Source organism: Cricetulus griseus, chromosome 4 (genome assembly GCF_003668045.3).
Source record: "Cricetulus griseus strain 17A/GY chromosome 4, alternate assembly CriGri-PICRH-1.0, whole genome shotgun sequence".
Taxonomy (NCBI): Eukaryota; Metazoa; Chordata; class Mammalia; order Rodentia; family Cricetidae; genus Cricetulus; species Cricetulus griseus.
The window spans coordinates 71,831,298-71,858,538 of NC_048597.1; the positions used below are offsets into that span (position 1 = coordinate 71,831,298).

At 43.7% G+C, this 27,241-nt stretch overlaps 1 protein-coding gene and 1 non-coding gene across 3 annotated transcripts in view; one reads left to right on the forward strand and one right to left on the reverse strand.

Moving 5' to 3' along the window:
• Positions 1–920: 920 nt before the first annotated feature.
• The window catches only part of Crkl (CRK like proto-oncogene, adaptor protein), a 38,502-nt gene continuing 12,181 nt past the window's right edge, over positions 921–27,241 (reverse strand). Inside the window, exons 2-3 of one of the 2 annotated variants that reach the window (XM_027413198.2) lie at positions 19,606–20,071; positions 921–4,848 (exon numbers count right to left, since the gene is read on the reverse strand). In XM_027413198.2, the coding sequence (XP_027268999.1) occupies positions 4,714–4,848; positions 19,606–20,071 (601 nt within the window). In that variant the 3' untranslated portion in view covers positions 921–4,713. Of the gene's footprint in view, positions 4,849–19,605; positions 20,072–25,641; positions 25,779–27,241 lie in introns of those variants that run through there. The other variant, XM_027413199.2, reaches the window with a different exon arrangement.
• On the forward strand, positions 11,444–11,550 carry LOC113835428. The gene has a single exon (XR_003484973.1). It is a non-coding gene; the product is annotated as a U6 spliceosomal RNA (small nuclear RNA).

Sequence of the window (27,241 nt, forward strand, 5' to 3'; positions counted from 1 at the left end):
ATTGGTGGATTGTCTCTGAAGTAAATGGTGTGTATGCATGGGGATTGGGTGGGGTGGGGTGGGGTGGGGGGGTGGAGATCACCATCTCCTACTAGATGCTGGAGTGCTTCGTACCTCAGGTGCAGGCCTGCAGAAAGCACTTCTCATTACCTTCTAAGGTGGAGACTTGGAGCATGCCTGCCAGCACATGCCCACAATTCCAGCATCTGTAGGCAAGAGGATTCAAGGTTTAAGGGGTTCAATGTATTGATACACACATAATCAGGCATGAGAATAAAATGTATATAAAAAGTGAAATGTGCTTACTGGGTCACAGCAGGGGAAGGTGACCATGGCCAAAGTAGTTTGTAAAACTTTTTTTTTTTTTTTTTTTTGAGACAGGGTTTCTCTGTGTATTGCTAGCTGCCCTGGAACTCTAGACCTGGCTGACCTCCACCACCTCAGAGATTCACCTGCCTCTGCCTATTGGGAAGCAGGAGTGCTGGGACTAGAGGCAAGCACCACCACCACCATCCAGCAATTTGTGAGGCTTTTAAGCAAGCCATCCACACAAAGTTCCCTCCCGAAGATCTTCAAAGCTCACAAGGAGGTCCATATACAGACAGGAATGGCAGAAGACAGGATAGCTTGCTTTCCCTGACCACTGAGCTCCTTGGATTAAATCATGCTCAGCAGATACTCAACAGAGCAGAGCTGCCTTCTGCACCCCCTGCTCAGAAGGCTAAGTCCACGTGTGGGGTTTCCACAGCACTCACAATACCCTGAGAACAGTTACTTCCCAGACTAGGAAGCTGCCATTTTTGGGTAAGGGAGGAGGGAGCAGCATGAGCGAGTCTATGTGAGTAACAGGGGCTCTGCCACAGTTTAACGGTTGGGAGAGGTTGGTGGGGGCTGACTGAGGAGACACTGAAACACCGAGGCTGCTGCCACCGCCAGCTGGTGCAAGTTTTATTGAGACAATGTACAACAGGCCATGGAAACAAGGGTTTTGATGCTGGGACCAGTAACGTAAAATGGAATACAAAAATAAAAAGGCACTAATCTGTTAAGAAAAGACACTCAATGTATTCTAAGAATATAAGTCATTTAATACTGTTAATTTTATAGCACAAAATAAAACAAGCTATGATCCCCAAAAATAATTTTAAAAGCTTACACAGAAAATATTATTGCCTGACGCTTATGATCTTTAAGTTATACATGTCAAAAGAGTTTTATGTCGTTTTAAAACACACAGTGAAGACCGTCTAGAAGCAAGGCCACTGTTCCTCCTGTCTCAGAGAACTGTCCTCCTGCTCCTCTAGAATATACAAGCAGCTCAGTGTCCAGACTCACAGTAGTCCCAGGGATGTGGTTCTCTGGTCCCATGGGGAGGAGTCCACAGAGAGCATTAGTCTTAGGTACTGTGTTACAACAATCAAGGTTTCACTCATTTTAAGAGGTTAATGAACATAATATTAAAGGATTAAATTATAAACACCTGGAACAAGAACACATCATCCCTTAAAAACACTCACTATTCTGAACAAAAGTTACAAGAGCAGTGGCCATCAGTCCTGGCCCATCTTGTCTGTAAACAGCTGGAGAGGAAGGCTGGCGCAGAGCCAGCGATGCGCAACTCCAAGAGAGGGTACAGAGTCTCTTCCGGTGAGCAGAGGATTCTGCATCTGGGTGACCAAAGCCAGTGCACCCTGGCAACCCAGCAACAGTGCAGAAGTGACAAGGATGCCTTCTGCAAGGGAGGTCCTGTCCAGGAAACAGGACTGCAGTCTAGTTGTCTATGCCCTGACTACCTAGTTGTTTCCTTTTCAGATACAACAGCCGTAGTGAGTGAGTTGTCAACCCAGTACTCTCTACAACACAGCAGAGCAAACCATGTAACCATGATGCTCACAGAAGGAAAGCCCAGGATCACATTCCCCTCTGAGGCCGAGGGTCTGCCCAGAGGGGCGGGACCTAGGCAAGACACACTTTCTATCAGTGCGAAAAGAAAATTTTCCCAATTAAGAGACTGATGAGCTTTTAAGTCAGGAAATTACTACTTTTGGCACATATCTTGAGAGTTCTGAACTTAAGTCTTTATTTCCAGCTTTGGATCTGAGGGAGCTGTAGAAACATTTACATGGGCCAAATTAGCTGATTTCAGAAACCAAACTCCAGGTTTATGGGACATTTTGATCCTGAATCTACATGCAGTCTTGCTGGTCAACAGACTTGAGAAGGGAAACCCTGCTCTCAGAAATGGCTGCCTGCACAAGCAAGCTGCTATAATCAAAAGGCACCAAGCCCCTTTAGTTAAATGTAGTTTCAAAAGATCTTAAGAGCTGGGTGTGGTGACTCAAACCTTTGTAATTTCAGATGGAAAATTTGAACCTAGCATGGGCAATTGATGGAGATCCCATTTCAAAATGTAAAGGAACTCAGTGGCAGAGGGTTTATCTAGCATGTATAAGGCATGAGGTTCAAGCCCCAGCAATGGGGTGTGACTCCTTGGGGTTGTGTCCTCTGTGAACAAGGCATGTATCCAGTGCAGGTATCAAAAGGCATAGGGCTGAACTGGGTCACTAGCCAGAAGGCAAGTATTGTTCTAGGCAGGGTTTAGGGTTCACTTAACAGACCTGGCTAAAAACGGCAGCTTTCAGGGACAGGAAGCTGACCTCTACCATTTTTTTTCTGAAAAGCTACAAACAGGGAGACATGACACCACCCCCAAAGGACCATTTTGTCACATGAACATTCTTTAGTATGTCACTTATCAGCCTGATGGAGCACTGATTTAAAGAGAAATGGTTGGGGCTCAAGACGTGGCTCTGGCTAAGAGCACTCGCTGTTCTTACAGAGGACCCAGGCACAATTCTTAGCACCCACATAGTTTTAGTTCCAGAGGATCCCTCGCCCTCCGCCCTCTTCTGACCTCCTTAGGCACTGCACCTATGTGATGCACATTCATATATGTAGGGACCCCCCCACACTTTGGGGGGGGGGCAGGGGGAGCTCCTGAAACAGTCTCTCTATATAGGCCTGGCTGTCCTGTAACACACTACATACACCAGGCTAGCCTTGAACTCTGAGGCCTGCTTGTCTCTGCCTTTCTAAATGCTGGGATTAAAGGTGTGTGCCACCATGCCCAACACACACACACACACACACACACACACACACACACACACACACACACACACACACACACGGCTTTAAGAGAAATAAATATAGTGGACAAATGGTTGTATTAGTTTTTGTCTCCTGAATATATTCCACTAAGAGCCTCCAGAGCCAGGTGTGTGCCACCATGCCCAACACACACACACACACACACACACACACACACCGCTTTAAGAGAAATAAATAAATATAGTGGACAAGTGGTTGTGTTAGTTTTGTCTCCTGAATATATTCCACTAGTTCTCACAGCCTAAGAGCCTCCAGAGCCAGGGCCACAGTTGCAGATGTTGTGTAAATGCTGGAGCTATTCACTAAGTCACTGCTACATTTCTGGGTCTGCTGTGTTGTGTGTGGAGGCATGTCCTCGTCAGGGTTCAGCTGAAAACGGATACTACAGAAAAGTTCTACAACTCAGGTTTGCCACGTGTGGATAAGGGATCAGACACACATTTGTACCAGCTGACTTACATACTAGGTCGTGGTATATGGGCTAAGGGTTCCAGAGCCTGCATTTTCTTTGCTCAGGAGCACTGTGTTCTGATCCACTGAGGCTGTGGAACAGAACAGACAGTACTACCACTTTCAAGCTGCCTGGACAGGCTTGGGTCTGGACAGGAAGGGCTGACAAGACTTTGTGGTGAATCCAATATTCTATAAACTTCACTGTAGTTCTTAAAGGGGTATACCCATTGAAAAGCTAGCCAGAACTAACCAAGTGCTCCACTCTTTTCTGCTCAGGCTCTTGAGATTACGGTTCACCCTGGTGCTTCCCGGCTGCACACAGCATGGCACACCATGAATGCTGTTTGTATGCACTGTTTGCCACATGGTACACAGGGCATTATGGCAACCAAAAGATAAAGGCCTCTACTTCAGGGGGTCTTTTCATATTCCTTTAGTTACATACAGCAGCTTCTGTTTGGAAGCTCAGGGACAAGTATTGTTCCTTACACTATCACAAAAATCCAACCTACTATTTAAAAATCTGTTCGGAACACACAACTCTAATGAATTAGTCTTCCAAAACCAAAACTAAACAAAAGAAAGTGGAAACAAGCCAGATTTCAGAAGTTCGGACAGAACTGTCTGGAGTTTACTTCCTCTGTCGTCCCAAGAAAAACAAGTTGTGGCAAAGCCATTGCTCTGTGGCCCAGCAACGGCAAGAGCTTGCAGAGGCTAACCCTCTCCATGTGGACACCAGCAGGCTCACACGTTCTATGACAAGCACACAGAGTCAGCCTCAAGTACAAGCAAGGCAGTGATGAGAAGGAAGACCCTTTCTGTGTTCAATTCTTTCTACCTGTGTGCTTCCACCAGTTTTCCAGTTTATAATCCAGAAGAACTCTAAAATCAGCTACTCTTTGACAGTATGACTATGATACAAATGCCAAGAGGCAGCTGCTGGAGGCATTCCAAATGTGCAGGAGACCGCCAATGTATGGAAAGCTGGCCACCAGCAGCACGGTGTGACTTGCATGTGAGAGAACGCTTCCCACTTCAAAGGAAACTATGACAGGCAGCACAAGGCAGCAGCAGGGACGGCAATAGCAATCACTCGTTGTCATCTGGGTTTTGAGGGTCAAAGATTTTAACATGTGTGAAAGGGAAAAGCCCTTTGCGCCCATTCACCTCGCCTTCCCACTGGCCATTTATATTCATCCTTGTGACTTTCACAATGTCACCAACCTGTAGGAATAGAGAAGACAAAATTAGCATCATTGTGCAAACAAGAGAAAGACAGTTTACAATAAACCACAAATGCTATCTATCCAAAGACTAAGGCTAACCTTTTTCTTCAGTGTTTGGACCTGAAAATCAAGTACTATAAAGACACAACATGCCACCAGCACACCCAGAACACCTCTCAGCTGGCAAGCATCTGTGAAGCAGCTTCTGAGCACAAAGCAGTCATCACCCCAGTGGTTACTAATAAATGAACATATATGTGCATCGAGCTGCACAGAAGGGTGGGAAGTAGCCAGGCCTGGGGCTCACAATCCTAGCATACAGAAGGCCAAGGCCCGAACAGCCTAGTCTCACTGAGATTCTGTCTCAGAAAAAGAGAGAGAGAGGGGGGGGGGTAGAAAGGGAGAAAGGAAGAAACTATTGCTTTGACAGCATATATTTTTTTAAAGATTTATTTATTTTGTATGCAGTGTTCTGCCTGCATGTACACCTGCAGGCCAGAAGAGGGTACCAGATCTCATTACAGATAGCTGTGAGCCACCAAGAACTTGCCTTGCAAACATAAGGCCCTGAATTTCATCTTCAGGATACATGAAAAAAAAAAAAAAAAAAAAAAAAAAAAAGTCTGGACATGGCAGCAGAGAGCTGTAACAAGAGCTGGTGGGGCAGAGAAAGGTGAATCCCTGGCAGTTTAGCCTACTCGGTGAGTTCCAGGGTCACCTAGAAACCCTAACTCAAAAGACAATGTGTACAGTGCATAAGGAACAACACCCAATGTTGACCTCTGACCTCACACACAAAAAACACAATGACAAAAACATTTATGAAGGAAGGAAGAGGAAAAGAGGGAATCTGCTCACCTCAATTAAGGAGTGGCTCTTCTGTCAGCAACATCACCTCACTCACCACGGCCCTAAGTATCCACGATGCCACCCTGAGCTGTTCCTCGACCTTCCATAAGGGCTGTCACTGGGCGGTGGGTGGATGTGGGGGACAGCGTCTTACTACATAAGTAACTGAGCTGGTCTACCCTCCAGTCCTGAGTGCTGAGCTTACAGGTGCAAATCACAACCTCAAGTTTCCTTAGTTCTGAGCTTCTGAAATCCAGACCACAAGCTAGAGATGGCTCCTCAACCAAGCCTGACGACATGAGTTCAATTCTAGGACTCATATGATTTAAGGAGACAACAGACTCCTGTATGCTGTGTTGCCTGCCACACACCACCCTGGCACATGATGCTTGTTTGCACACTCACATACACAAAATAAATAAACAAATGTAATGAAAGACAGACAAAAATACAGAGTGTACAAATTCTATCCATTGTTGGAAGACAGGTACCCAGAGTTAAAGATTAGTTTGCTTATTTAAGAGAACTGAGAATTTCATTGGAAAAGAGGTCTTTGCTGGGCAGTGGTGGCGCATGCCTTTAATCTCAGCACTAGGGAGGCAGAGGCAGGTGGATCTCAGCCTGGACTACATAGTGAACAGCCCGAAAATAAATAAATAAAACAAAAGCAGTTTCAAAGCATTTTGGGAACCCAGAAAGCCATGGGAAGTACTTTCAGGGCCCAACAAGTGTCTGATCAGGATTTTCAAAATTGTATTTATATAATTATCACAAAAAGTATAACCAAAGGTGTGCTACCTTTGCCTTCACTGTTCTGACAATCTGCTTTTTATGATCTTCAGAAGGTTAGCTTAATGAGGGGAAAAAAAAAAAACTACCACTGCTTGCAACAGAATAAAGCTAGAAACCAACTGAACCCTGAGTTGGTACAAGACTGCATGTGTGCCCAGACTGTATGTTGTTCATGATACTCCCAACTTCTTCTGCCTATTGTAATTTTTCTATAAAAATGGGCTCCTAAAACAAAACACATTGGGTCTGGAGAAATATCTCAGCCAATAACAAAACTTGCTGATTTCCAGAGGATCCAGGTTCAATTCCTAGCACCCACATGGCAGCTTACAACTGTCCATAACTCCACTTCCAAGGGGATGCAATGCCTACCTTTGGCATCAGACATTCAAGTGGTGCACAGATATACATGCAGGCAAAACACTCATACCCATAAAATTTTAAAGATGTCTGACATGTATATATTTGTGTGTACTGTGTGCACATATGTGTATGAGTGTGCGTGGAGGGCTGATGTGTGGAAAGGGCAGTTTTCAGGAGACAGTTCTTTCACCAAGTGGGTCCTAGGGATAACTAGGGTCTCAGGATGGGCAGCAAGCACCTTTATCCACCGAGCCATGTGGCTGACCCTTAACTAGTATTTTTCAACTTTGTCAGTAACAGGGGTGCTATAAAACTGGTAAAGGGGAGCCAGAGGTAGGAGTATATATCTTGCTGGTACAATGCTTGTCTAGCATGCCTAAGTCCCAGTGTTTGAGTCTCAGTACCACAAAGGGCAGGGGAAGAGACAACATGTAAGAAAAATGGCATTTCAAAATGGCAGCTGTTAAAAGAAACGAAGGAAAAAAAAAAATCACACACCAAGTTACTTGTTGTGGTATGTGTGTCTATAATCCAGCACTTGGAAGCTGAAGAAAGGAGGATCAGGGAATCAAGGTTAGTCTCACCTACATAGTGAGATCAAAGTCAGTAGCCTTGACTCCATCAAGTCCTGTCTCAAAAAGTCAAAATCAACCAACCAACCAAACAACTCCCTTAAAAACAATCCATAAAAGCAAATAGGATGATGGATTAGGAAAACCTGAAAACAGTGTCTAATAAGTCATTCTAATGGATGCAGCAGGTTAAAATAACAGGAAGACAAGAATAGAGTATGCAAGACACTGAAAAACATCCACTTTATAATTTCCACCAGGTTTCTACCCAACCAATTTAAGGCAGTTCCACATCCTTAAGCAATTTCCCTATCTTTGTTGCAGTTAGACAGCAAACATTCAGCAGTTTCGATGTGGCCAATGCTTGTTGAATATGTTAGATAACAACATAGCAACAGTTATGTACATTGCATACATAAAGTAGAGTCAATAACAGAACAAAAACAAGCCAACGATTTCTACTAAAGGAGCGGACTATGGAGATAGCAGAGCAAGTCAGAGCCAGCCTGGGAGCAGCACCTGACTTAGTCTCTCCTTTGACTACAAACAGTACCTTCTGTGTACCAAGCAAGCACTCAACCAGAGCTACAGACGCATTGCCCTTTACTGTTACTTTCTTTTATTGTTTTTCATTGTGTATGTGTGAGTATGTGTTCATGAATATGGGAGCCTGAGGAGTACAGGGGTGTGTCAGATGCCCCTGGAGCTGACAAGCTCCTGACATGGGTCCTCTACAAAAGCAGGCATTTACTCCACAGAAAATACAGTCAGTATGTTATGGAAAATATGCTCATTAAGAAAAGTATCAAGGGGCTAGAGAGATTAAGAGCACTGAGGTTTAGAGCACTAGTTGCTCTTCTAGAGGTCCTGAGTTCAATTCCCAGAAATCACATGGTGGCTCACAACCATCCGTAATGAGATCTGGTTCCCTTTTCTGGCCTGCAGGCACACATGCAAACAGAATACTGTAAACATAAAAAGAAAAATATCAAAACCATGAGGGGCTACCAAGATGGCTGGTGGGTAAGGTACTGGCCGTGCAAGCCTGGGAACCTGAATTCATTCTTCAGAACCCATGAAAACGAGGGAGGAGAGAACTGACACTACAAAGTTACCCCCTGACTGCTACATGTGCATGGTGGCATATATGTGCCTACCTCTCATCATGTGTATACACCCTGCCCCCCAAACAACAACCACAATAAAGCCAGGTGTGGTGGTTCTACATGCACCACCACAGCACACAGTAGGACAAGTCAATAGGACAGCCTGGGCTATGAGTGAATATGAGACTGACTTTAAAAAAAAAAAGTCTCAGGGCTCGACTGTCCGAAAATAACCAAATCAATTTTAGATATTCGCACCCTATTTCCATACTAAGAAAAACCATCTCCCCCTTTTGGCATATATGTCTATGTGCATGGAGGCCTGAGGCCAATCTTTGGTGTCATTCTTCAGGAGCCATCTACTTTGATTTTGGGGACAGCTGTTTCTCACTGGGACCTAGGATCACCAGTTAGGCTAGGCTAGCTGGTAGGTGAGCCCCAGGTATCCAAATATTTCCTTCTCTCTAGCAGTGTGACTACGAACGTGTACACAGTTCCTGGTTGTTCACGTGGGCTCTGAGGAACAAACCCAAGTTCTTGTGCTAGCGTAGCAAATGCTTTATGGACTGAGCTACCACCCTGGGCAAACAAAATCCTCTGGAGAATAGTTGATTCTGATTTATTAGCCAATGACAATATGATTCACTAATAGAAAATTATCAAAAAATGTGAGAAGCAGAGGCAGGCTATCCATGGCTGCATACGGAGATCCTGTTGAGACCCTGGGTGGCCAGATGGCTCAGTAGATATAGGCACCCTGTCCTACAGTTTGGGATCCATCTCCAGGACCCACACAGTAGAAAGAACACCAGCTCCCTTCAGTTGTTCTTAGGCACACACATAAAAACATATAATAAAAGGAGGCAAGCACTTTTCCCACCGAACTATTCCCTGGTTTTAGCATGGCAAGGATTTTCTAAAGACATCTTTTAGAGGACTAATGGGCATGATCCATCCCTATGATCCTAGTACCCGAGTCACTAATACAGGAGGACTGCTTATCTTGAGACCATCGTGGGCTCCAGGGTGAGAGCCTGTATTGACAGAAACATCTATTCTTTTGTCAGTCGGGGATCACAATATTTATGTAGCCCAGAGTGGCCTGGAATATATCATGTAACCCAGGCTAGCCTTGAACTTTTAATCCTCCTGCTTCAGCCTCCAGCAGATAATGACTACAGGTATACATCAGTATCCAGGGAACATTCTTGCTTCTGACATGGTGTTGTGATCATGGAAAAAGCATCTTTGCCAGTAAAGAAACAGAAAAAAAAAATTCCAAAAATTAATTGCAAGAACTGACATAACACTCAAGACTGAAGTGTAAGAAAGAGTCTGGTCAGTCCTCATGGTTTTGAAACCCAAAGGCTGATTCCATGGGTCCTGAACACACACCACCACAGCACCAACACACCTGAGGCTCTTAAGTTGGCCTGTAGGTACTGATAAGCCTTGGGGGAAAAGCTTCCCATTACTGGAATGTGACAGAGATGAGGGAAAGCATGTGTGGACCTTCAGGGCCAGTCTGGGGCTTCATACTGAGCATGATGGAGGAGCAACAAGATTTGGATATAAACTACAGCCAGCCTGGGTTGGCTCTGACCCACCTATCTACAGAAAGAATTGCCTTGCTAAGCTGCTTCTGCTTTGTGTGTTTCTCTGTGGGACACTAAGACTTTTCTAAAACACAGACACTTCATTATACTTGGCATACTGCTTCATCTCAGCAAGCAAAAGCAGAGAAGCTGCTGTTGTAAACTATACACAGTACACAGTGCTGTGATGCTGTGAGGCAGGAGAACCCTTCCATGTGTAAGGCAAATCTCGAAGGGAGGGACACACACAAACACATGCTAAGTGTTTGGGTTTCTTGGCTATACATCAATATCCTGTCTGAAACAAACAATACAAAGTCAGAACACTGTTAATGTGAATTTAATTCTAGCCAATGACAGAAAACCAACTGACGAAATAGAAATCTGAAAATCTCAGCCAGTCATTGAAGGGAACTTGCACAACAGGCTTTGAGAAAGCTATTTCAAAAGACTCAGAGAAGAGATACAACCCAAATAGTAGGAGGTTCAAAATGCCGTGGGAAATCCTTTTGCACACTGTGAAGATTTGTCGCTGTGACTAGTTTAGTAAGCAAGCTGACTGGCCAATAGCAGAACTGGATAAAATTAGGTGGGAAGGCAAAACTGAGAATGAGATGAAGGGTGGAGTTTAGCGGAGTCAACAGCCAGAAGAACATACAAAATGGGATAGAGGTAAGGACGTGAGTCTTGAGGCAGTACACTGATAAATTGAAATGGGTTAAGTTGTAAGAGCTAGTTAGTAATAAGCCTGAGCTATTGGCCAAGCATTTGTAATTAATATTAAGCCTCTGAGTGATTATTTGAGAGTGGCTGCAGGACAAGAAAACTCAGCCTACATCAAAATAAACCAAAGAGAGGGGTTGCAGAGATGGCTCAACGGTTTAGACCATGTGCTGCTCTTTATAAGACCCAGTTCGATTCACATCATTGGGCAGCTCACAATTGCCTGGAATTCCACCTCTAGGGATCTGACACTCTTCTGTCTTCTGAGCACATCTGTACACATATGGTTCAAATACATACGCTCAGGCATATACAAATACACATTAAGGGGGTGGGAGAGATATCTCAGTGGTTAAGAGCACTGACTGCTCTTTCAGAGGACATGGGTTCAATTCCCAGCATCCACATGGCAGGTTACAACTGTCTGTAATTCCAGTTCCAGGAGACCTGACACCCACGGCAAAGCACCAATGCATATAAAATAAAAATTAATTAACCAAATACACACTAAATAATTAAATCTTTAAGGGGGTGGTGGCAACAGAGGGGAATTCAAGAGCAATTTTTATTTTATCTTAAGAATGCCAGTGAGCGTGCTCGCTTCGGCAGCACATAAACTAAAATTGGAACGATACAGAGAAGATTAGCATGGCCCCTGCGCAAGGATGACACACAAATTCGTGAAGCGTCCCATATTTTTGTGACTGTGATGCTCAATCCTAGATGAGTAAACTGTATCAACCTCAACTCATCCAAGACAAGGGGACCATCATGGAAGAGAGAACATAAAGACTGTAAGAGCTGCAGAATGGTAGGCGGGCTATCAAATACTGTCTTCTTGACATAACACATGCTCAGCACAAACTGGGTTCAGTGGACTAATAATAATAATTTTTTAAAAGAACATGAAAAATTTGGCATGGAGACTGCTTGATGAGTCCTGGGATGAGTTGAAGGGAGGTTGTAGGGGGATGATATAATCAAAATCATTTGTGTTCATGTATGGAATTTGCAATGAATAAATGATGATTTTGTTTTAAAAAAAAAGAATGTCAGTGAGCAGCTGGGTGGGTGGTGGTGCATGCCTTTAGTCCCAGCACACGGGAGATAGAAGCAGGTGGATCTCTGTGAGTTTGAGACCAGCATGGTCTACAAAGAGCTAGTTCCAGGACAGGCTCCAAAGCTATCTTGAAAAACCAGAACAACAACAACAACAACAACAAAACCACACCAATCAATCAAACAAAACAACAATTAAAAAAAAAACCAAAACAAAACCATGATCTGGAGCCATAGATCAGTGGTTAAGAGCACAGCCTGCTGTTCTAGAGGACCCAGATTTGATTCCCAGCAGCTACATATAGCTCACAAGCATCTGTAACTCCAGTTCCAGATATGAACTAAGTAGGTCAAGTCACATGGAAGATGTAAAGTCTAAAGGTGAGTCTGAAACTAAACAAGGACAAAATGCCAGAAATGAGTGGCAAACAAAAGATATCGGGGAGAAGTCGCACAGAAACTAGTAAAAGATCTAAATGGCTGGGCGTTGGTGGCGCATGTACCTTTAATCCTAGCACTCGGGAGGTAGAGGCAGGCAGATCTCTGTGAGTTCAAGGCCAGCCTGGTCTCCAGAGCGAGTGCCAGGATAGGCTCCAAAGCTACACAGAGAAACCCTGTCTCAAAAAACCAAAAAAAAAAAAAACCAAAAAAAAAAAAAAAAGATCTAAATGTTTCTTCCTAAAATCCCTTCGAGCTTCCAGGGATCTAATGCCTTTGCCTCGTCTCCTGTCACTGGGACTATAGGCACAGACCTCACTCCAACTTTTTATGTGGATTCTAGGGATCAGACTCAGGACTTCATCATCACAAAGCAAGCATTTTACTATAGCCTCAGCCCTGTTTCTTTTCTTTTTTCCTGAGACAGGGTTTCTCTTTGTAATAGCTCTGGCTATCCTGGAGCTCTCTTTGTAGACCAGGCGGGCCTCCAACTCATGGAGGTCCGCCTGCCTCTGCCTCTCAAGTGCTGGGGTTAAAGGTGTATGCTACACCACTGCCTGACTTCAACCCTGTTTCTTAACCGCTATCATAAAGGAAACTGTGACTGAAGCTCCATTTAGATACAAACTCAGCACAGAAAACACCCCTAAGTGTGTATCCAAGACAAGTTAAATGTTCTCACAAAAAGAAATTCTCTGCCCACTGTCTCCGACACCTCCTCCTCCTCCTCCTCCTCCTCCTCCTCCTCCTCCTCCTCCTCTCCTCTTCTTCTCTTCTTCTTCTTTCTTTTTTGGTTTTGAGAGACAGGGTTTCTCTGGGGCTTTGTAAGCTGTCCTGGAACTAGCTCTATAGACCAGGCTAATCTCGAACTCACAGAGATTCACCTGCCTCTGCCTTCTGAGTGATGGGATTAAAGGCGTGCGCCACTACTACCTTGCTCTCCGCCACTTTCTAAGATAACCCAGGATGATCTTGAACTCCTGATACTCCGGTTGTCACCGCCAAAGTGCTGGGACTGCAGGTGTACATCACCATACCTGGCTCTTCCCTTTCTTTTCAGCAATAAACACATACTAAAATATGAGTAAGAATATCTTTAGAAGGGAATAAAGCATTCTCAGTGAAATTTAAAATTACTAAGGAGACACAATCCCTAAAACCAATTCTGAGAAACTGCTTGTTTCATTCTTCAAATTAAAGCAACGCCAAGAAAAATGCTAATCTCATTAGCTCTTTCATAACATGTGAAAACCTGCTCCCCCTGCTGTCTTTTGCCACTTTGGCCCTTTACCCAACCTGCTCTCTGGGTTCATCTACTGGTGGCTGCTCAGCAGTGTTTCAAGGCCCTTTGTGATACTCTTTCCTCTGCCTTCCCTGGTTTACCGTATTTATCCTTCAAAATTCAATCTAAGGGTTACCTTCTCCAGGAAGCCTTTCCAGACCACCTACCTACACCTCCTTCCCTATTCTCCTTGGTGCACACATCACTACCCCAACTATGCAGCCAGGCTGCTTAGAGAATTTAAGCAATTTTCCATAAAAGCCAGGATGTAAAATAAGGTCATACTACTTCCCCATCTTCTTCTCAGATAAGGAACTCTGACTACTAGTATTCTGTAACAACAGCACTCCTGCTCCAACTATTATCTTCTAATTAGAGATCTTTTAGCATGCTTACATCATGTCAGGCAGCCCACAACTGCCTGAAACTCTAGTGCCAGGGGATCTGATACCCTCTTCTGGCCGTCCAGAGTACTACACTCATATACACCCACACATACAGGATCTTATGGAGAGGGCAGGTTTGGAACTTTCCTGTGGCATGATGGGCTTTCCTAGCAGCCCTATGGCTCCACTGAGACCAAGGGAGAGTTCTGCTGTCTTCTTTCCTCTCTTGGATACTGGAGACTGAAACTACCACTCAATGACATCCCAGCCTTCTGTTGTTTTGACCTTTTTGGGACAAGTTCTCACTGAGTGCCCAGGATGGCCTTAACCTTTTTATCATCCTGCTTCAGCTCCTCGGGTAGCTGGTATTACAGGCCTGCACCAACAGACCTGGCTGGCTCTGCTGTCAAGGAGTGAGGACACATCTACAGTTCCCTTACATATCACAAATCAACTCACTTCTTGAGAAACAAGAGGAAAATAGCTCCATTTGCAGGGAACCTTTAAAATTTAAACTTTGTAGTGTTGGAAATCAAACTGAGAGCTGATCTACATTACCACCTTCAAACATTATTTTTACAGGGAAAAACAAAACAACACAAATTGTGAAATAATTCAGGAAATTCTGCTCACCAACACCATCACTCTTCTCCTTGGTACTACCTAAGGGAATAAGGAAGTTCCAATGACTGGCACATTTTGCCCTACTTTTCCTCAACTTAATTTTAATACTTTCACTAATAACCTAGTTGCAACAGTCCCAAGAGAACTGTTTTTTAACAAAATCGAACATGCATTACTATCCGAATAGTTTTATAAGACAGCAAAAGCAGAGAAACATTGCTTTCTTATGTCACAGTTTATAGGGAACACCTCAGTGGGGCAGTAAAGGTCTTCTAGGGTTCCACTATCACATTCTTCCAGTGAAGCACCACCTAAAGCCTGTGATGATGTTTGGTGACAGCTGGGTCAGCATCATGAGAAATGGGATTTGAGAGGTCAAGTATGTGTGTTATCTTACAGTCTTTAGAAACAAAGATCAAGCCAGGCAAGAAGGACAATCAGTAGAGTTTGAGGCCAGCCTGGGATGCATAGTGAAATCCTGTCTAGAAAAACAAAAGAAAACAGAATCAGACTTCAACAAACAAGCGCATGAATGCTTTCACCCTAATGTATTCTGAGTCCTATTCTGAGATGACAACTATACCAAAAGGCAATGCAAAAAGGATGGCATTTCATTTTGCTTTGTTTCTCTGAGTTAGGGTCTCCCGTTGTCAAGCCTGGCTCCTAATCATGCCTCTATCTCTCTAGTACTGGAATTGCAAGTATGTGGTACTATACCCAGAACCACGGTAGAAGGTATTAACAGCCCAAAGTATCCAAGGGTGAGATGTGGACCAGTCAAGATAGGTGTATGGAAGATGGAAAGATGGCTCAGCAGTTAAGAGCATTGGCTGCTCTTCTAGAGGACCTGGGCTGCGTTCTTAGCTCTTACACGGTGGCTTACAATCACCTGTAACTCTAGTTCCAGGGGACCCAACACCTTCTTCTGGCTTCTGAGGGCACTGCATGTACATATGTAAAGACATATGTAAAGGACATATGTGGGCAAAATACCATACACATAAAATACTAAAATATTAAAATAACAGAGCAGGTGTGATAGCACATGTCTTTAATCTCAGCACTTGGGTAGCAAAGGGAGGTGGATATCTTTGAGTTTGGCATGGTCTATGTAGCAAGTTCCAGGACAGCCAGAGCTACATAATGAGATCCCATTCCTAAATAAGAGGTGTGCCTCCGTGTGTGTGTGTGTGTGTGTGTGTGTGTGTGTGTGTGTGTGTGTGTGTGTGTGTGTGGTGTGTATGTGTGTGTGTGTGTGAGAGAGAGAGAGGGGGGGGGAGAGACAGAGAGGGGAGAGGGAGAGTGAAAGGGAGAGGGAGAGGGAAGGAGGAGGAGAGACACAGACGAAGACAGGAGAAAACACAACACAAAGAGAGATACACAGAAGGAGAGAGAAAGAACAGAGGATGAGAGGGGGAGGGGGGGAGGGGAGGGGAAGGGAGGGGAAGGGAGGGGAAGGGAGGGGAGGGGAAGAAGAATAAGAGAGGGAAAAGGGCGAGTAAGAGCACACTTGTTTCATGGTAGTGCAAGTCTGATCAGCCAATTAGACTCCCAAACCTCCACTCCTCCTACCTCAGCCTCTTGAGTGCTGGGACTGTAGGCACGTGCCTGGCCCTTATTCTGGTTTCTTTCCGGCTATAAACACAACTGGACCCCTCCTCAATCCTGGTCCCTGATATAAAACTGTAGGTACTCACTCTTCTAAGTCAAAAGAAGAGATACTTAGTCACTGGCCCTGAAACAAAATTTTCAAGTGTAACTCACTTAGGTATTATTCCTGAGCCAAAGTTAATTGGCCCAGGAATAATTAGCAGAAAGTTACATGAATTATGGTTAATTTTAAAAATACATTTATTGGCCAGGTGTTGGTGGCACTCACCTTTAATCCCAGCACTCGGGAGGCAGAGGCAGGCAGATCTAGGTTTGAGGCCAGCCTGGTCTACATAGCGAGTGCCAGTATAGGCTCCAAAGCTACACAGAGAAACCCTGTCTCGAAAACCCCAAAAAAAAAAAACAAAAAAAAAAAACCATTTATTTTATCTATGGGTGTGTCTGCAGATGCCTGAAGAAGCCAAAGACACTGGATCCCCCTGGAGCTGGAATTACAAACCACCATGAGCCGCCCAACATGGATGCTGAGAACTTAACTCCAGTCCCCTATAAGACCAATATGTGCTTTTACATGCCAAACCATCTGGCTAATAAACCTATAGCTAATTTTTATCTGTATTCATGCTGTATGTGCTATGTATATACAGATGTAGGAGAAACAAGAACTGAAGGCTACCTCAGGTAGTGGTGGTGCACGCCTTTAATCCAACACTCGGGAGAAGAGGCAGGTAGATATCTTCGAGTTCAAGACCAGCCTGGTCTGCACAGCTAGGGCTACACAAAGAAACCCTGTCTTGACAAACAACAAGAATAACGACAAAGAACTGAAGGTCAGCCTCAACTACAGGCACTGTGGGTTACTTTCTGTTTTCAAAGCAATCAGTTCCATTCCATTACTTCATTTTCCTGCAGGACACCTGAGCTTTCTCTCAACTTTCTCCTATTCCCACCTCTGGGAAAATACACAAAAATAGTCAACTAACTTAATCTTAGTGTTTCTAACACATGCAGTAATACTAGGCAAGCATATCCAACTATAATCATAGTGATAGTTACATAGCACTTTGTGGATTACAAAGCATCTTCACAAATACTCTGTCATTTGGTTTCATAACAATGTATTGAGGATGGTTGACAGAGTTATTTGCATTTCACAGAAGCCAGATCTGAAAGAGTGGAGATTTGTGAAACACAATTCCACATTATCAAATAATACTCAGAGCTAGCCAGGGCTAAGGTAACAGCTCACCTGGTAAAGTGCTTATTTGTCTTGCAAGCATGAAGGTTTGATTCCCAGAACCCACATGAAAAAGCTGGGTATTCCAGCATGGAGGAGGCAGAACAGGCAGATCCTGGGGCTCACTGGCCAGCCAGGCTAGCCTAACTGGTGGGTGCCAGCCAGTAAGACTTTTTCTCCAAAAAAAAAAAAAAAGGCTAAGAGCAGCACAGGAAGCTGTCTTCACACCTGTGTACACACATACAAGTACAACCTCACACTTATGTGCAAAGACAAAAGATCCCTAAGCCACCTTTTTTTGTTAAGAGTGTGGCATGCTTGTAATCCATCACTTGGAAAGCAGAGATGGGAGGATCTCGGCTACTGGTAAGCTTCAGCTACATAGTGTAGTGGAGGCCAGCCTCAGCTACATAAGACTGTCTTAAAACAAAATAGAGGGGCTAGAGATGGTTCAGAGGTTAAGAGCACTTGCAGCTCTTCCAGAGGTCCTGAGTTCAATTCCCAGCAACCACATGATGACTCACAACCATCTGTAATGAGATCTGTAATGAGATCTGGTGCCCTCTTCTGACCTGCAGGAATACATGCAGACTGCTGCAAAATCAATCAATCAATCAATCAATCAATCAATCTTAAAAAAAAAAAACAAGCTGGGCATGGTGTCGAGTGCCTTTAATCCCAACACTACATTTTTTTATGATGTTGTTACACTTCAACAAAAAGGAAATACTAAGTAATATATGTTTGCTCAAGAAATGTTCCTTGATAACCCAGTCGCAGAAAGACGAACATGGTATGTATTCACTCATATATGGATATGATGAGTGATTAGACATAGACCAAAGGATATCAGCCTACAACCCACACCTCCAGAGAAGCTAGGAAATAAGGGGGACTCTAAGAGAGACATACATGGTCCCCCGAAGAAAGGGAAAGGGACAAGATCTCCTGAGCAAATTGGGAGCATGGGGAGAGGGGAGAGGGAGTTAGGAGAAAGAGAAGGGGAGAAGAGGAGGACATGAGGGACCAGGAAGAAGATTTGAGTCGGTGGAAGAATAGAGAAGGAGAGCAAGATGAGAGATACCTTAATAGAGGGAGCCATTATAGGTTTAAAGAGAAAACTGGCACTAGGGAAATGTCCAGAGATATACAAGGATGACCCCAAAGAAGATTCTAAGCAACAGTGAAGAGGCTATCCTAAATGCCCTTCCCCTAAAATAAGATTGATGACTACCTTATATGCCATCCTAGAGCCTTCATCCAGTAGCTGATGGAAGCAGAAGCAGAGACCCACAGCTAAGCTGAGCTGAATTCCTGGAATCCAGTTGCAGAGAGGGAGGAGTGATGAGCAAGGGGGTCAAGACCAGGCTGGAGAAACCCACAGAAACAGCTGACCTGAATAAGGGGAGCTCATGGACCCCAGACTGACAGCTCAGAAACTAGCATAGGATGGAACCAGGCCCCCTGAACATGGGTGTCAGTTAGGAGACCTGGGCAATCTATGGGACCTCTGGTAGCGGATCAGTATTTATCCCTAGTGTACGAATGGACTTTGGGAGCCCATTCCCCATAGAGTGTTACTCGTTCAGCCTAGACACATGGAGGAGGGCCTAGGCCCTCCCCAAATGATGACCCCCCCAAAAAAAACAAAAACAAGATGACACTGACAATGTTCAAGTTCTATTTTATACTATTATGATTTGCAAAATCTGTAACAAGCAAGGGCGATACATTTTAAACTCTTTTCTCTGCCTAGTTAAATTTTAAGACATTTTATTTATATTGCTCCTTAATTACAATGTTGGAGATATGGATTTATACAAGTAGCACTGTTATCTCTGAATGCTAATTTTGCTCATAGGTAATGGGTCTTTCTAATTATCATTTTCCCTGCTGGAAAGAAAACCAGCTACCTATGAGGCTTTGGGAGCAGAAAAGAGAGCAAGCAGGCTGGGAACCTGGACTGAAATGATGACTAGGAAAGGACAAGACATTAATAGTGCATCCTTTGAAATCCCCAGTCTAATTCCCAAGAACACAAGTAACTTTAAGTGGATGGCTAACTTAAGATTAGAAATGAAAACCCATGTTCAAAGGCCAGTCTTGATAGATTTTTACCTCCAATGCCAAGGCAGTCTTGTCATAAGCACAAGGTACTCTCTTCTGGATTGCTTTTGCAAAGACAGGTCCATTCTGTGTGGATGGCAAAGGGTTGATCGATGCCCCAGGAGTACTGGCAACTGTAGGTAGAGGAGTTGTGGTCTGAGGTTGAGCATATGCGTGAGCAGGTTCTGGGATGCCGTAACTATTAGAATTCCTATTTCCATGCTTTCCATGTGGCGAAGACCTCACAAGCTTTTCAACATAAGGAACAGGAATCATCCCAACCCGGCCATCCTTGTTCCGGGCACTCCACCACTGTTCTTCGGGCTTCTCTATTATCACTAGAATCTCCCCCTTTTTAAAGGGCAGGTCTTCAGCATCATTCCCAGGAAAATCATACAGAGTCCGTACATATTCCACATTTTCTTCTGCTGCAGACAAGTTGGGTGCTGAGACAGAACCCATTGGTGGGCTTGGATACCTTAAGAGAGAAACACAATTATTCTGAAGAAAAATCTTATCTGATTTCTATATCGGTATCTGTCAAACAAATCTACTAACCACCCTCCTCTATAATGAACTGTTTCTTCATTGTATTCTCAATAATTTAAGAATGTTTTGTCACTGTACATTCTGGTTGTACTATTGTCTATAACAATATCCTAAATATACTTTGTGTCATGTGTGTACATGGACACATGTACCATCATTCACAATGTATTTTGGAGGTTTGGTTTCAGATAACTGATATAAATTTACTTAACTTTTAAGTAAGTTCTGGCTGGGTGCTGCTGGCATAAACCTTTAATCTCAGCACTTAGGAGGCAGGCAGGTGGATCTCTGTGAGTTTGAGGCTAGTCTGGTCTACAGATTGAATACCAGGATAGGCTCAAAGTCTATACACAGAGAAACCCTGTCTTGGAAAAAAACAAAAAACAAAACAAAACAAAAAAACAAAAACAAAACTAAGTTTTGATACAGCCTTCTTTTGTTAGAACCATCACAGACATATTTCCTCACACTTTTCATTGATGGCTCACATATGGTGTAGTTCCCTAGTTACAACAGACACAAACTAAGAGACCATGGGGGGGCGGGGGTGGGGGTGGGGGGAGCCAGGTGATGGTGGTGCACACTTTTAATCTAGAATTCAGGAGGCAGAGGCAAGTAGATCTCGGAGTTCAAGGCAGCAAGGTCTACAGAGCAAGTGCTAGGATAGGCTCCAAAGCCACATGGAGAAACCCTGTCTTAAAAACAACCAAGAAAGAAAAGAGAGGGGAGGGAGGGAGAGGGAGGGAGAGGGAGGGAGGGAGGGAGGGAGGGAGGGAGAGCCATGGTCAGTTACTTGGCTCAGCAGTACAAAGTGTACTGTGCAAACCTTATGACCTGAGTTTGCTCTCCAAAATCAATGTAAATGGTAGAGAACCAACTCCATAGTTATCCTCTAACCACATACATGTTTGTACCCTCCTCCCCAGGTGATAAAAAACACAGAAAACGAAGTCAAGTGTGTAGTAAGATTGGGGGGGAGGGGAGCTTTTAACTCAGCCCTAGGAAGGCAAAACAGGCAGATGTAAGTTCCAGGCCATCCATCTAGAGCTGCATGAGACAAGGCCTCAAAAAGAAAGCGTGAGAGGGAAGGGGAGGGGGAGTGCTTGCCTAGTATGTATAAGGTCCCATATTTGTGATTTCTTTAACAAATAAACCCAAAATCCAAACCAAAAAAAATTCCATTTTAACGAAAGTTTTGAAAATTCAAGTTGAACTACTTTCCAAACAGTCCTTTGCTGTTTTTTGTTTTTATTGTTTTAAGGAAGTTTCACTGGAAGAACAAAAGAAAGAAAGAAAGAAAGAAAGAAAGAAAGAAAGAAAGAAAGAAAGAAGGAAAATTGGGGTGGAAAGATGGCCACTGAAGTGGTTACAACACGAGCACAAACACCTGAGTTCACACCACTGGCGCCTAAGTGAAAGGCCAGGCATGGGGAAGACAAAGGCAAGGAGATCCATGGCCAGCCACTCTAGCATATCAGTGAGCTACAGGCTTGGAAAGAGACCCTGTCTCAAAAGGAAGTTGGCGGGGGGGGGGGGGGGGGGAGTGGGGGGAGGGGGGTGGGGGGTGGGGGGGTGGTGTTGCCCAATGGGTAAAGGTGTTGGCTGTTGAAGCTTAACCATCCTGCAGCCCTTGTGAGAAGCTGCCATGTGGTGGCATGCAGCTATAACCCAGCACTCCTATAGTGAGATGAGAGCCAAGACAAGAGTCACCTAGAAGCTCGAGGACTAGCTAGCCTGGAGTACTCTCTGAAACAGCAAACATGGAGATCTGACTGAATCAGGGTGGAAAATAAGAACCCACTCCTGAAAGCTACCCTTTTGACTTCACATGCATGCTGTGGCAAAGTGCCCCAAACACTTGCAAAATAAGTAAGTTAAAACAAAAGGTGGAGATTGATTTTTCAAAAACATTTCATCATTTGTATGGGTGTTTTGCCTGCAAATATGTCTGTGTACTGTGTGTGTGCTGTGCCACACAGAGTCCAGAAGATATCAGATCACCCCCGCCCCCAGACTGGAGTTGCCTGTTTTAAGACACTATGTGGGTGCTGGGAATCAAACCTGGGGCCTCTACAAGAGCAGCCAGTGCTCTGAACTGCTGATCCATTGTAGTGATTTAAATGAGAATGGCCCCCATAGGCTCATATATTAGAATAGTTGGTCTCCAGTTGGTGGAACCCTTTGGGAAGGATTAGGAGTGTGGTCTCAATGGGAAAGATCTGTCACTGGTTTTGATGTTTCAAAAGGCCTATGCCATTCCAGTTATATCTCTGTCTCCCTTCCTCCCTCTCCCTTTGGCTTGTTCCTATAGATCAGAATATAAGCTGCTGCTACACTCCTGCCATGATGGTCATGGACTCTAACCCCATGAAACTCTGCACCCCAATAAACATGTTCTTTTATATGTCACCTCCACCAAGGTGTCTTATCATTGCATAGAAAATTAACTAGAACAGCTAACTCTTCAGTCCCTGAAGAGCAATTTCTGAGGAAGACATTCACTACCAACCTTTGGCTCTCAAAGCACATAAATGCACTTGCACATAGGTGGATAGCCACATGCACATACGTGAACACATATACACATACCCAAGCAAAGGGCTTACATGCTTGACAAATTTCTTTCTTTTTTCTTTTTCTTTTTCTTTTCTTTCTTTTTTTTTTTTTAAGACAAGGTTTCTCTGTGTAGCTTTGGAGCCTATCCTGGCACTCGCTCTGGAGACCAGGCTGGCCTTGAACTCACAGAGATCCGCTTGCCTCTGCCTCCCAAGTGCTAAGATTAAACACTGCGCCACCAATGCCTGGCATTTTCTTTCTTTCTATCTATCATGTAAACAGTGTTCTGTCTGCATGCATGCATGCATCCATCCATCTATCATGTATTCAGTGTTCTGTCTGCACGTGTCCCTGCAGGCAGAAGAGGGCACCAGACCTTATCACAGATGGTTGTGAGGCACCATGTGGTTGCTGGGAATTGAACTCAAGACCTCTAGAAGAGCAGCCAGTGCTCTTAACCTCTGAGCCATCTCTCCAGCCCAGTTGACACATTTTTTAAGGGTCCCTAAATTCTGTCGTCAACAAGAATTATCAGCTAACCATTAAAAGTTGTACTGCAAAACTCACAACCATCAGCTAGCTCACTGGCTCCATTACCACTGCCTCAGAGAATGCACTTCAAGAATCCCACCTGGGAGTGTAGCTCAGTCACAGGGCAGCACAAAGCTCTGGGGTTCTGTCCCCAGTACCAGGTAAGGAAAACAAAAGGGTTTTAAAAGCATAATACCTGATCTTCAGTAATAGCCTATGTAAAACTAGTACAGAAGTCTCTCCTCATCCAGGAAATAGTCTGAAATCATGCAAATGTGCCAAATTTGAGGGGAAACTACTCACCACCACCTTTTCAATTTTTTTCTGACGCACAGAGATCTATCCCAGATTGAAAAGAATCTCAGTTTTAATCTGAGTCTGCACCTCCTTAGGAGATGGCTTCAGCAGCAAGACCATCACCACTCCCATTCTAGCACTGTCCTGAGGGATATGGGATTTACCAGTTTAATCATTCATATATTATTCTAATTTATCTTATCTTCACTTAGCTAACGCCTCTTTTCTTTCTTTCCTCTGATTAGTGACTTAAGCAATATATTCCCTATAGCTACCCGGCAGGTATTATGATTACTTAGTGCGTATTTCTGTGTATGCAAACATTCCTGCAAGTGCACATGGAGGTCAAAGGACAACTTGCAGGAATCATTTCTCTTTTTTCTATCAGGGGATTCCAGAGATTGAACTCAGGTTGTCAGGCTTGATGGCAAGCACCTTTACCCGCTGAGCCATCATGCTGGCCTTTGAAGTTTTTTGTTGTTTTTGAGACAGTGTCTCTCTATGTAGCCCTGGCTATTCTGAATCACAATGTAGACCAGGCTGGCCTCAAAATGACAGAGATCCACCTGCCTCTGACTCCCCAAGTGCTGGGATTAAAGGTGTGTGCCACCATGCCAAGACAGTTTATGGCTTTCTTAAAGCCCTGTATATACCTACTTATGAGAATTTTTAACTTAATGTTAGCATGGGTGTTTTTGTATGCTTTGTGATTACCTTTCTGGCAGGATGATATTTTACTCTGTAAGGCTACTCAATGAAGCAACCCTGATATTATTTTTCCCCCCCCAATTTCCCCCAGTTCCTCTGCAAGAGCAACAAGTACTCTAAACTGCTGAGCCATCTCTCCAAGCTTCCTCAATGCCATGAACCCCTTTGAGCATAGTTTTGGTTTCTTTTTTTCTTGTCTTGGTGCTGGGAACTGAATCTGTGATCCTGAGCATACTATTACACACACTCTCTGGAACTGAACCTGTGATCTTGAGCAAACTATACACATAACTTTCTCAGTAGGCATGTTTTCTCAACATTAGACTTTCTGTAAATGCCCTTAATTAAAGAACTGAACTTTTTTTGTTTTGTTTTGGTTTGGTTTAGACAGGGTTTCTCTGTGTAGCCCTGGCTGTTCTGAACTCACTCTGTAGACCAAGCTGCCAGAGACCCACTTGTCTCTGCCTCCTGAGTGCTGGGATTAAAGTTGTGTGCCACAACTACCCAGCCAGAACTGAACTTTTTTGTTTTGTTTTGTATTGGAGACAAGGTTTCTCTGTGGCTTTGGAGGCTGTCCTGGAACTAGCTCTTGTAGACCAGGCTGGTCTGGAACTCACAGAGATCCGCCTGCCTCTGCCTCCCGAGTGCTGGGATAAAAGGCATGCGCCACCAACGCCCGGCTGAACTGAACTTTTTTATGGTCCTTGTTACTGGCTTCTACATTGTTTTTCAATAGGCATCTTTCATATTTGGAAAACTTACACCTTTCAAATATAGATAACTACTTAAATTAAAAAACAAAACAAAACAAAAAACCCAAAACCTTGTTTCTTACTAATCAAGAGCAATTGGCTTAATACCAATCCACCTAAAATGGATATTAGGAGCAGTAAGCATAACAAAGAGTATTTACTCATGGAAAACAGTTTAACAAGCTTTTTGTAAGGTTTATTTCTTGTGTTTAATTATTTCTTGTGTTTAATTATTCATATATGTGTATGGGAAGGTATTCATGAACCAAATGTCTGGGAAGGCTACAAGAGGACATCAGTTGCCCTGGGGCTTAAGTCAGTTGTGACCTGTTTCACATGTGTCCTGGGAACCAAACTCAGGACTTCTGAAAGAACAACGGATGCTTTTAATTTGGGAACCATCTCTAAAGCCCCAAGCTTTTTATTTTTTAAAGGTTTATTTTATCTTATATGTATGAGAATTGGCTGCATGTATATATATGCACTTGTATGCCAGAAGGAGTCTAATCCCTTGGAAATTGAGTTACGGATGATTATGAGCCACCATGTGGGTTGTTGGGACTTGAACCCAGATCCTCTGCAAGAGTAACAAGAACTCTAAAAAGACGAGCCATCTCCCCAGCACCAAGAACTTTCTTTTTAAAGATGGTCTCACTATGTGTAGCCCACGTTGGTCTTTAACTTCAGTTCTCCTGCTTCCATTTTCCCAAATGCTGGAACCAAGCTTGTGGTTTGTAGTCTTGGTGACATGACTTGAGAACTACAACAATCCAGAAGCACAGATTCAGATACCTACATTTTATAGACAAGAAAGGCAGAAACATATGGTGTAGATTTCCACTCAGAAAAATCTGTTAAGTCGTCACTCATTGCCTCTGAGCTAAGCCTCAGGACAAAGTTAGGTAAAGAATTTATCTAAGTCAATGCATTTGGGACACCCACAATTCCCAATAGGCAAACTCCCTTGTGTGGTATACATATAACCTTAAAAGTTCATCCCAATTTCAAGAAGCACAGAGCTTCTATTCCAAGTTTGGTGTATACCATACTGATTTTACTTTACAGTACAGTAAGTTCTATTTCTGTTCTCATCCAAGGATATTTATCACAGCATTTGTATGATTTTAAACAGTTGAACAGCTAGACACGGAAGGCAAAAACAGGCAGATCTCCATGAGTTCAAGGCCAGACTGGTCTACATAGTCAATTCCAGGACAGCCAAGGGTAAATAGAGAGATCTTGTCTCAAAAATAAATGAACAAAACAACGTAACTCCAAACAGTTAAACACCACAGATCATGAGGGCACCATTACACCTTCAATGTGGACCCAAAACAATAAAATCCATGTACCAGATAGCCACTAACCCTAGTATGTACTAAGCATTTATGAGACCAAGGATATGAGTTAAACTAACCTTTTGTTTTTGAAAGACCATAATTTAGAGACACAGCTGGAATAAAACTAAGCATAAAGCATAATTACTGTGCATTGGGGCAGGGGCTGATGGAATTCAGAAGCATTCTATAGAAAGAGTGAATTTTGGAAGTCAGAATATGGCCTTATTCTGTGTTTTAAATGTGACATGTCCCCCATAGGCTCATGTGTTTCTACACTTGATCCCCAGGCAACAGCATGGCTTTGGAACCTATAAGAGGGGAAGCCCCACAGGAGGCAGAGTTGCCAGAAGCACATCCTGAACTTTGGTAGCCTGGCTCCACATCCTGTCTACTTACTGTCAGCTTCCGGACCGGTGAGGCTATGTGATCATCTCTCTGCCTCAGGACTCTGGTACCATGCTTTCCCAGACATACTGACTCTATCTCCTTCCTCCTTTAAACTGTAAGCTGAAATAATAAACTTCTCCTCCCCTAAGTTGCTCCTTGTCAGGTATCTAGTCACAGAAATGGAAAAGCAATGCATACAAATGTGATGCCAAAACAAAACAAACAAAAAATTAGCCCTTCCAAGATTTTGCTTAAGATGGGCTTAGTTGACCACAGCCCCAAAGACTCAGATGCTTCTCACTCCCCAAAAGCACACCACTGGCTTCCAAAGAAACAGAAGCTCTGCTAATACCTTCCAGAAGAGAGTAAACTGTGATGTACCAGATTATACAGACATCGGGATCTGCAGGCTCCCTATTTTTTAAATTACTGTACCTTTTATTTTATTTGTATGTATGTGTCATATTGTATGTGGTGTACACATTTGAGTGTGTGGGTACATGCACATGAACAGGCCAGAGCAAGACC